General features: G+C 37.9%; 1 protein-coding gene across 1 annotated transcript in view; it reads left to right on the forward strand.

Annotated features, from left to right (window-relative positions):
• Positions 1 to 11,771, forward strand: part of LACE1 (lactation elevated 1) — a gene marked incomplete at both ends in the record, with an annotated part of 39,581 nt that overhangs the window by 26,096 nt on the left and 1,714 nt on the right. Inside the window, one exon of the mRNA XM_010183896.1 lies at positions 9,604 to 9,686. Within this exon, the coding sequence (XP_010182198.1) occupies positions 9,604 to 9,686 (83 nt within the window). The remainder of the gene's footprint in view (positions 1 to 9,603; positions 9,687 to 11,771) is intronic.

The raw sequence follows: 11,771 nt of genomic DNA on the forward strand, positions 1-11,771 counted from the left end.
AGTCTAATTACACGTGGCAGTTTGATTTGCTTGTGATGTAATGTGAAATGAGGTCCTGCCTCCCCCCAAAAAGCCCGAGCCAATTAATAAAGCTTTTAAGCTCTTTGTCACAGGCCACCATGGAGGTCTGCGGAGAAGAACTTTAATCCAATAAACATTTCATTTAGATCATGAAAAGAAAGCATGAGGAGAAGCTCCTACAAGAGAGGGTGTTACCAGCAATTCTAGCCATGAAGAGATGTGAGGAATTTGCCAAATTAACCAAGAGGCCTTCATATTTAACACATAAATGTGTCAAAAGTAATAATAGAATAATTTAATTTGAGTTGAACCTTATATTGTTAAAATTCTAAGAAGCCACAACTGTTTTCTTCAAAGACTTTACTGTTGAGTTGGATGGACAGGGCAAGGGGAGGTTGTGAGAAACCCAGATAGCAAATAACACTGGCCGAAGCTGGTGGAAAGGGAAAAAAAAAAGGAATAGATAATTAGGTGTAATTAGCGTCTATGAATTGTTGTCTCCCTGCCCTTGGCTTGAATAAATTTCGGAGAAAAAAAACCCTAGTGGTGAAAACGCTTTGATGTGAGAAGAGTCATTGTGGTTTGGCAGCATAAAGGCAGTGTTTTATACTTCTTACATAATGGTTGTGATACAGAAAGAGTGAATGGGCCCTGCACCCCCCAGCCTGCTTTACAGCAAGAACTTTTGGATTCCCTAGAAACAAAATGCATCAGAAGTTTTCGGTTGTCGGTAATGAGGTAGTGGACCTCATCAGAGCTGAGCGTAAGCCATCTTTAGCCTTTGTTTAGATCTTAATCGTATTTTTTTTTTATTCTGGGAAATCCAGTTTTGTAAATCAATGCTTTTTTTTTTTTCCCTGCCTGCCAACAGTTCTGGCAGGAGCAAAGGCTAATACTGGGAAAAGAAATACGAATCAAATGTTAAAAGGAAAAAGAACAGCAAAAAGAAATCTAGACAAATAACTTCATCCAGGGTATAATTCCAATGAAGTACATGTATTGGGGGTGAGTTTGACCCTTAATTTACGAAACATCATGTTACAAATTTGGAGTGGACTCTTGGCATTTGTTTGTCACAGAACACCACAGCTCGCTTGTTAGGAGATTGAAAGTTACAGCCACTCTTGGTCCTTTAGCAAAACCGAATGTTTATACTGGGCTCTGTGGGGCGGTTGTGGGCTTTTGTCGTGTGGGTTTTTTATTTATTTATCTGTACTCACTCTGCGAAGAAGATTTTTTTTCCTATGGGATGTGGAATGAGGAGCGCTGTGCAGCGCAGTTCTTACTGCGGGGAAGTTACTGCCTTTCTGCTGCTCCCCAACTGGAAAAAGGAGAGGCTGCTTGTCCCCTGCCCAGCACCGCCACATCCTTACCTCCCGAATTCCTTCACTTTTGTCTGGATCTCTGAAATACTATTCACAGCACAGTACATTTTTAAAGTCTCTGTCTTTATTCATGCGCCATTATATTACAAGTTAATTGTCTGTTTTTCCTCTTCTTAGGGGGTAGCTGATTTGTAGCTAGACATTAAAATAAGTTATTGAAAAGCTGTACAATAGATCGTATGTTCCTTGCGGCAGCAAGAATAGTGGGGTTTCTTAGTTGTTAAAGTTTTGAAGGCTGTAATGTAAACTTCTGCAACTTCAATTGAATCCATTTTGCCTCTAAATTAATGTCTGCTAAGCTCTTCAGTTTAAAGTTTAAATGTTCTTGTCACAAGTGTAACAAAAAGATTAATTTTAAAAATTTTATTTGGCACTATTTAGCTTCCGAGATCTTTGTGCTCCAGGTCCATTTAAAAACAAATCACAAATAAAATGTTTTTAGTCCAAAATTAACCTGAGCTTGATGAGTTTCATTGGTATTGAACAGTATTCTTGAATGACGTTTTGAAAGTTTTCCTCAAAGTTTGTGTGGTTTTTAGTTGTTTTGTTGGTTTTTTTAAATCTTAATTTTGTTATAGTGTTTAAAATTGGAACAAGCATGACGTGTCTAAGGCTATTTTAGCAATTTCCTGTATTATTGCAGGTAATGAAGAATATGGGGGGGAAGCAGTAAGTATTCAGTTAACCCCTTAAAGCATTGCACAGTTTTGTGGAAGAAGTAGCCTTTTGTACTTGAAGTTGATTTGATCTGTGAAAGGCAACACCTGAATATCATGCAAGACTGAGTAATTATGCCTGATTGTAAGGGGTTTTTTTCAGTTATAGGTCACAGGAAATTCAGTTAGGGTAGAGTCTGTACAAAGCTAAGAAATATGCAGATTTTATGTTGTAAGATTGTGTAAAAATTATTTACAGTTAATACTTGCATAAAGGTTAGAAAGGTTGATGAAGTGATATTTAGTTTTGCTTTACTATTCACTGCGTGTCAGAATGTAATTATGACTGATTCATGAAACTGTCTTAGCAATGAACCATCTTTATTAAAATGCTGATCAAGACAAGAGCTGACAGTAATAAAGAATAGAACATTTTAGTCTTGTTGCTTTTGAATGATTGCTAATTACCCTAGAGGTCAAGTATAGTGCGTATGAGGATTCATTGACATTTTCTTTAAAGTCTGCTGTTTCAACAACACCTGAACAGGGAGGCAGAAACTGTCTGCACACCCAGCAACGCTTGGACCAAGTTTTTATCTGCCACCAAATACCCGATGATTCCCTTTCTCCGTCCCCCTTGAGTACATCTTGTTCCCATGGATCTACATACCAGAATGGAGTGTTACAAACTTGATTTACTCTCTTTTCCTTTAACACGGCCAGTTTTAAGCATAGAGAAAAGGAGCAGCCCTTTGGATGTCCTGCACCTGTACTGTGCTTGCTTGTGACTTCATGGTCTGGTTGATCTCCTTTTAGAGCTGCACCAGAGAGGAAACCCTGCGCTTAACTTTGCGCACTTCTCTCAGCAGGCTGTGGACAGCGAGTCCCAGTTGGACCAGTTTCACATTCTGGTGATTGCCCCTTGCTGATGAATTTGAGGGTATGCTAAAGTTAAAACCTGTGGGTGTGCTTTGGACGTCAGAAATATGTTTTTCATGACACACTGCTTTTTTTTTTTTTTTTGCTTGGGAGAATTCTTGTTCTTCCACCATCATTAATCACTTGGGAAAACATTTGTACTGGTATCTTTTGGATGGAGAAACCTTCTCTAGAAATCATTTGAGAAAGAATTTTAAGAAAAAAAAGAAAATTCTAGTTGATAAATTAGAATGGTGAAGCCTGGTGAGCTCTGTTTGCCTGAGGAGCTCTTCCCCTGTTGTTGGCCGAGGGCTCCCATCACGTGTCTATACACTGCGTGATGTGAGAGAATTTGTCTCTCTTAGGCTGGATGTAAATGTATGAGAAGAATGATTTCCAATGAACAATCTCATTATTTTCTGATTTGCTGGGGGAAAGGAGTATTCATGTTTCTGTGTTTTGTTAATAGAGACCAAATCAACAGGACAGGTGTGGGGTAGGGTGATTTTTAGTAGTTTGTTTGTTTTGGGTGGAGTTTTTTTTTGTTTGGTTTTGTTTGGTTTTGTTTGGTTTTGTTTTTCTCCTGGATATAAACAAAGAGATGCTGAGGATGCATTTCAAAAGGGAATATGATACCTATGTGGAAACTATGGTTCCTGTTGCTCAGAAAGAGTGGTTAGAAGTTGCGCTTATCATGGAGGCATGGCTTGGTTATTAATAGTAAGTATAATGCACTTGGTAAGAACTACGCCGGAGACCAGGAGGAGTAATTGTGCAGCTTTGCATGCCTGGGGTTAGAACCATGCACTCCTTTGCTCGTTTGGAAAGGGTATTTGATGCTGCAGATGTGGTGCTACTGCTGCGTTTGCAGGTGTCTGGTTTGACCCGAGTGTGAAAGGCTGAGGAAACGTGACAAGTGTGGGAATTAAGGCAATGATCATCCCAAGGTGAAGCACTGACGTCTCTGCTCCCCTACGCCTTCTCTGGAGAACCTCAGTTAGGGTTTGTCTGATCCTGTGGGCCAACAGGATGACTTACACGATTTTGTCTGTTGGTTTGTTTTTTAATGCCATTAAAATTCAAAGCAGAGAATGACAATTGGCTTGGCTTACGGTGGTCTTCAGTAACATCAAAAGGTATCTACTCACCTGTGTTATCAAGGGTCACGAGCTGATCACAGTGTTTGAGCTCACAGGAGCACATGGTATTTAGTAGTACGGTGTTTAATGTGGAATGAGCATTTCAGGGTTTTTGGGGACACTTGGGGAAACACATGGCTTAAGAACTTGCAGATTATCTGGTTAATTTTGACTGCATCTTGAAATCTTCTGAAACCTTAATTCCTCTACTTAACGATCTATCATGCCATACACTTTAATTTCTTGAGCAGTTAAACATTTCAGTAGCTACCATTCTTGATTGCAGCAACGGGAGGAGTATTAGAGGTGCTTACAGGAACAAAACTGTATTTATGTTAGTCTAATAACTGTCTACAGTAGGTATACTGAAAGTCTAATTTTATCTATTCTGTCTGAAATTTGTTGTTTTAGGTGTTCTGTCTCGAGTTAAGCCTTGAGGCTTTGTCTTTTTTTTCCTTCTGGAATACCAAGTTTTTCTGCCACTCCAGTGGAAATGAGTGCATGATCGTGCTGTATTTTTAACTTACTAATTGCATTTTCGATTCTGTAATTGTATTTGTTCTTTGTATACATAAATACATAAATTACTTCAAAATAAATTGTATGTCTAATTAATTTTATGCATTTGAATTGAATAGAGTAAGTCAGACTTGAAATATCTCAATAGAATAAAAAAGTCTGTTGGAAACTGTAGATGGTTCCACAAGCACAGATTAAGATAACTGTAGCTTCAATTTTAAGTATTTATTTAAAAAGAAAAGTAGAAGTTTAGCCCAAGTAAATGGAATTTGAAAGTTTAAATCTCTATTTTAAAAAATGGAAACCAATAGTTACAGATGTGGCTTTGACAATTAAGTGCTAACGATCTGAGTGCTGGGGTTACTTCTTTGGCTGTTGATTAGGATTTGGTGGTGGTGATTAGTGAGTGTGAGGAGCAATCACGTCTGCAGGGTGTAATCAGTCCAGGGCTGGAGAAGTTAGTCCACAGACGGAGAGAGACACTAGAACTTCTCTATGTAATCTTAGTAGGGCTTTTCCCCATGCCACAAAAAAGATGAAGGATAAAAAATAGAGAAGCCTGCCTTCCCCCTGCCACCCCGAATTTGCAGGGTTTGTAAATGATAGGATTGATTTTCTAGTTCCGTGATGCAGGAATATAATGTTGCTGACACCTGTGAAGGGGAGAGAAGAGATGTGGTGCTCACATACGCACACTTGCTGAGATTCAGTGTTTCATTCTTACACTGTGAGCAGTATTTGGTTTTCATTTTTTGAAAATCTAGTATTTTAATCATTTAAAGCATTTCTCTTGAAAAAAATGCTTACAAATACGAACATTTTGCCCTTTGCATTCCCGTGAAGCAGATCAGTGAATGTTTACTTGTGTAGAAACAACAAACCGCAGTGGGTACCCTTGTCTACAAAGGAAACACCAAAAGGAAAAACTTTTGGATCTCTGATCATCACGTAGCTTCTCCGTGACCTTTCAGACTCTGGCGTTGAGTAAAGGTGACCATGTGCTGAATCCCTCTTTAGAGCCATCTCCACCAGAATATTCTTAACTTGGAGGAGAAATGCTGCTGTTACTGCCTGGCGGTGCAAGCAATGCCCCCATTGCTGCCCTTCGGTTCACTGGCTCTGCTATGTGATAGCCTTGCTGTTCTCTGCTGCCTTGAGCTCAGTTTGTGTAAATGGCATTGCCCCCCTCCACCCTGTGCATGTTTGTGTGCTGTTTTGTTGGGGTTCATTTTTTCCACATTACCATTTAATAATTTTTTTTTTATTCACACTTCTGTTTGTTTGGGTTTTTTTGTTACTTTATTTTCCAGTAGCACCTATATATCTGTACTCTGCTGTCATATATCCACCTAAGGAGGTTGTTCCTACCCTATGAAGCTAATAGTCTAACAACAGCAATCGGGTTTTAAAGGAATGTTTTCTGGGAGCGTGTTGCTACACAGATGATAATGTTTTGTTTAAATGCCAGGGGCCATCCTTGTTATGTGTATTTATACAGTGTCTAACAGAACAGGTGTGAGTGAGCTTTGAAGCTTCTCAGTAAAAATAATTCATGTCAAACAGTGGTAGATACTCATGTGAACCTGTAGAAGGGTTGGGAAATTCTTGTGGCTGTTTTATTTTCGTTGAGAACATGGGCTTTAAATGGCTGGAGTACCTTCCTGAACTGAGCATCAGTCTGGAGAGGCAAAAAAAAAAAAGAGGATTGTCAAGGGCAGGGGAAGAAACGGGCTTCAAGGTCAAATCCGTGATTCTTGAGGCAGCAATGGATGAAAAATATGCTACAGATTTAAAGTGATTCAAAGTAAAATATAAACCAGAATTTGACTGAAAATGCTGGTTTGAAAAATAAAAGACAAAACTGTATTTGAAAGGTAGGATGGAATTAAGGCAAAAACCCGCCCAAAACCCAACCAAAACTGAAAATTAATTAGGAACATCCAAGGAGCAGGATAGCAAAATGCCATTTTTTTTCCAAAGGACTGAGTATCATTCTGTTCCTGTTAAGTGGCCCCTACTTCTGTGCTTTTATTGTATATTACAGAAAACTGCTGTATATCAGAACACTGCTTTTCCATTTTGTTTATGTTTGGTTCAGTTAACTTGTGCCTCCTAAGGAAGCAAAAAATCGGTGGGACTATAATTGTATTTTATGTGTCTCTGAAAGGTCCTATAGCCCAGAATATCTAACATATTTTCAAAATAAACTATGTAATATTATATCACATTAGAATCAATAGTAGTACATTATTGTAGGAAAAGAAGTGTCTTTCATTTAGGCAACTGTTTGTAGCTTAAAAGGGCCCAAAACCACAAATAAGCTTTTGAGCACTTGAGCTCTTAACTAGTGTCACTAATGATAGCGATTTTTTCCTGAATAGTGATAATACTGATTACTTGGAAAAAAGAGAAAAGGGAAGGAAGACAGAAAAAAATGCATCTACTTTGTAGCTACATCCGTAGTACTTGAATCTGCAGGTCTCTGCCTCCAAAACTTGTTCACTGTAAGGTTAAATCATGGAGTCATAAAAGACTGTCAGTGCGTTTAAGGAGTGAGAAGTTTGTAAGCAGAACACAAGTGGACTAAAATACCGTTGCACCAAGTGCTGATTTATATATATTCAAGTGCAAGCCGTGGTGACCCACACCATCCAGCCCAGCACCAGTCTGTATCTGGGTGGACAAAACGTCTGCCCTGCTCAGCAGTCACAGCAGCTGAGCCACAAGCACCGCTATGAATATCAGTGCAATTAATGTACACCAGCTACAGTGCTCAAGTGCACTGTGTTTTTGTTTCAGCCATACCATAACTATGCCATGCTCTTAAATATGTGTAGTTCTGTGTTCACTCTTCACTTTATGTGCAGCACAACACCCTGAGAGAGTTGCAGAGTTTGTAAACCCATCCTGAAGGCCAAAGATGTGAGACTGAATTAATGCAAAATTTCCTGTTTTTCTGTTGTTTTGGGGGGAAAAAATACCTAACCAAAATGCTAAACAGCATTACTAAATATCTGAGTATCTAAAGTTAACCTAAATAATCTCATAGTCTTCACAGCTGTAGTAATGTGACTTTTTTTTTCATCTACTAACATGAAGAAAATAATACTTGCGCTAATCTACAACTTTGGAAAAATAAAGCATTAGGTGGAGAGATGTTGAACATCAGTGCCTGGCAGAGGAAAGCCAAGTATACCGACTTTGCTGTAAAATTGCAGGAATCTTCCTTTTAGCCTTGACTGCCAGACTGAAGCTGAAGAAAAAGCTTGAACGTCCTCCCTCCCTGGTGCATATTATTACACGCCTCTGGAACTTTTTTCTTCTGCTGTTATTTATGCTGTTTCTTTGTAAGCTTTCATGAAAAGAAAGGGAATAGATTATAATAATATTGTAGCACCAATGCTATTGTGTTTGCGGTAGCCTTAGCCCAAGATAATGATTTGATTAGCATGGCTTTTTCACTTATCGGAATCAGAAATATGTGGATTTTCCTGGGATTCTGTGCTTTCAGGATGATTTTTTTTGCCGTCTTTCTTCAGCTGTATATCTTTGCAGAGAAGTTGGAGGTTTAAAATCGGTGTAGAGCCTTCAGTAATAGCCAAGGGCAAAAAATGAGTGCAGTGAGTCACTACAGTCACTCCTGCAGATATTTGTAATCTGAGTCCGGTGCAACACATTTGTTCAAAATGGCCATTGCTGCTTAAATCGCTGGTGATCGTCCTTGTAAAATTTAAGGGCTTTTATTTCCTGCAGTGGAGTTGCTATAAATGAGATTTGACGTTTCCAATTTTGATATTTGAGTGGCCTCAAGGAGGTTTTGAAAAATTTGACACGAGGAATATGAAACACTTAACGAGAGTATTAAAGATAAACTAATAGTTCCTAGTGCAGTGAAGAAGCAGGGTCATTTAGTGGATTCTAGCAATCCAAAGAATTTTAATGCTGTTGAATTACCTACAAAAAAAAGTTTTATTGCTTTAATGAAATTGTTGATAGAAGTATATTTTCTAAAATACTAAAACTTTTCCTCCCTTTCTTTTATAGCTGCTTTTGCTTCTAGCTTTACTAACACCCAGAAGTTGTGTATGTTGGCAGGAGTAATAACAGATAAGCAGAGCTATTCTTTTTGCCAGAGGGTGTAAAGTCTGGATCCCACTGAGGTTTTTGAGAATTTTGCTCTCGGCCTGAGGCCTTGAATTGAAAAAGCACCCTTTGGTGCAGCTGGTTTTGAGTTCTGTAACAGAAGCAATTATTGTGACTACCCGGGGATATCTGTATCGCACTTGGAATCTCACAGGTTGTTTAAAGGGAAAAGAAAGAAGCTCCTTTTCTGAGTCATTTCAGACATTACAAAAATGAAACAATCTTTTTAATGTAGAGGTTTGTTTATTCCCCTTTATGCTGCGGTCCATTTTGCAGCAAGACTTGGTGCAGCTCATATAGTTGATGTTTGACTTATAAAATGTCTAATGTTCTTAGTAGAAGGAAAAGATAAAATTATTTTTTAGTTTATAAAGTAGAAGCTAAGTAGTTTCAGTTATATCTGTTGCTGGAATTTGATCGTGGCCTGTTAAACCTTTATTGCTCCTAATTTTCTATTTCTAAATGTATATTCTTGAATGTGAAAATGATTATTTTTACACACTCCCCCAACAAAGTACTACCCAGAGAGAATGAGTAATATCCACCCTCATTTCATTCCGCATGCTTCCGATCTGTGTTATTTTCTTAGTTGTTAGACTCTTTAAAACGGTCACTTTTGTGTTTTGAAGATGTGAATGATTTCCGGCTTATTTCTTTGCTTCCATAATTGTAAAGGAGACTTCAATTTTGTGATCTGGAATTTCAGTCTTACAGATGATATTCGTGCTGATGGTTTATCACAGTAGTGTGACTTCTCTCTAACACAGACAAAAGTAAATACAGCTTTGGCTTTAGGAAAGCTCTTTTTTTTTGTCTCTGTAGAAATACTGCAGCACAGTCCAGCTTGATTCTGGAATAGATTACAGGAAACAAGTGCTTCCTGCTGCTGGAAAACTTTACTACCTGTAAGTTGGTCAATGATATAGTATTTGCCCTGTTTTTCCTTTTTATAAGCCAATAATTTCTTAGTCAATGGGAAATGAGAAATGTATAGTAGAATTAGCAGGATCTGACTTTTCCTTTCTTTGCCTTCTGGTCCATTTTGTTCAGCAAACTGCCTTCCTTTATGCCTTGATGATATTAACTTCATTAAACCACGTTTTCAGTATCCACACTAGCATCATTTATAATATGTGACTGAATAAAAACTAATTGGATTTTTTGGGGAGGTGTGGTGTTTGGAGAACTGAAGTGACAGATGGTTAGAAAGTAATGAATATCCTCTTGTAAGAGATTGCACGATTCTCTTATAACAGAAGAACAACCTTATTGTATTTAAGTAATTAAGTATTTATAGAAATCCAATGGCAAGAATTCATTTAATGTTGGGTGTTTCCAGTGCTGTGGTTTAAAGCAAAAAACATCCTCCTCCTATTTTGACAGATTGTGTCTGTTTATCATGACAAAATTTCTTTAACAGTTTATTTTATATTTGCAAATAAATATATTTAAAAATGCATTCATAGTTGTGCTTATGGGTGCAGCATATATCTGCATATATCTGCCTTATAGAAACATCCTCTCTTTTTTTCCCCACATACTTTGAAACCTTTGCATTGTGGACATTTTTATGTCTTGTTTTTTCCTCTTGTAGTATTATTTAATTGATGACAACCTGAGCGAGGCAGACGACGATAGTTTAAAATGAGATTTACAGTCATTGTATCTTTCAACCCGATGTACAATATTGATTTCAAAATCACGTTTCCGTTAAGAAAGGTGCAGTATTTTCATCAATGTGATAGATATCTGAAATGAAGTATGTCCATATCACTTCATAATGAAGTTAGAAATGATAGTTGTTTGTCTGGAAGGAGGAGTACTGCTTAGTACAATTACAACAGGTAACCGTCTTGGCTTCTGAAAAGAAATGACAGATGTTATATATGGAAAGCAGGGCAAATGCAGGTTCTGTATCTTCAAACAAAGTGTGACTGTATGAACTCAAGGAAAGTAACTCTTGTTCTAAATTCTTTACATTTTAAATTTCTTTAAGTTTTGCAGTGTCTGCTTGGAAGCACTGTTTGAAGCCACCTCTGTTATCTCAGAATTGCTCATCATGGCTCTTGTTCTGGTGGCTCTGCTTATTGTGCCCATTGCAGTCTGTGACTCTGATAATTGTGCAGAGCAGCTACCATATTCTTTTCTCTGAAGAAAGGAAGAACGCATCTGTGGTTCCTAGCAGGTAGTAGGCTGAACGGAGTGCCTATGGCATCGCCTCTCTGAGGAGAAGAAACACAAACAAGCCCCAGGAGCAGTAGCCAGACAGGGTATTTCATGCTGTTCTGCTGTAAAACTTGTGATCAAGTGAATGGCAGAGACTGGTGATAAGTCTGTCTCACGTCCTTTCATTGAAAGGATGTTGGTTACCTCTAGAGCTTGTGTAAATCACTGGAAGGGGGAAAAAATAATCCTGTAACTGCCAATGGAAATTGGATACTTATTTAATCATCCTTTCTTTTTCGAAGGGAATCTCATTCAGTCGTCTATTCAGACTTTTTCATTGAAGCTTTCAGCTCTGCAGAACTAGCATAGTATTGGGAGATTTTTTTTATTATTTTTTTTCATTAGGTACTATACAGTATTTTGCTACAGATTTTTGTAATTTATTTAGCAGTCTTGCCCCCAAAAGAAAACGTTCTTGTGTAGTGGTTATCGAATTGTCATGACATTTTTTTAAATCCTCTTGATGCTTTGTAATTTGTGTAGTCTTTTCTTCATTTTAAATATGCAACTAAGGGTTGCTTAAAAGCTGTTTTGTACTCATCAGAAAGCAATTGGTGTAACACGGTTAGAAGATTCTTGATCAAAGCAACTTCCCTCATCTCAGTCTCAGGTGTCTATTTTCAAAACAAACTTTTATGGCAATTAGGTGTAAATACCCACCTAAGCATCGCATTCAGCTGTTTCTTCTTGTAGCCTTTACATTAAACTTTTTGATAGTTATATGCATACACGTGTGCATACTCTCTGATAGATAGACACTCTTT

The sequence above is a fragment of the Mesitornis unicolor genome, unplaced genomic scaffold (genome assembly GCF_000695765.1).
Source record: "Mesitornis unicolor isolate BGI_N332 unplaced genomic scaffold, ASM69576v1 scaffold35794, whole genome shotgun sequence".
Lineage (NCBI taxonomy): Eukaryota > Metazoa > Chordata > Aves > Mesitornithiformes > Mesitornithidae > Mesitornis > Mesitornis unicolor.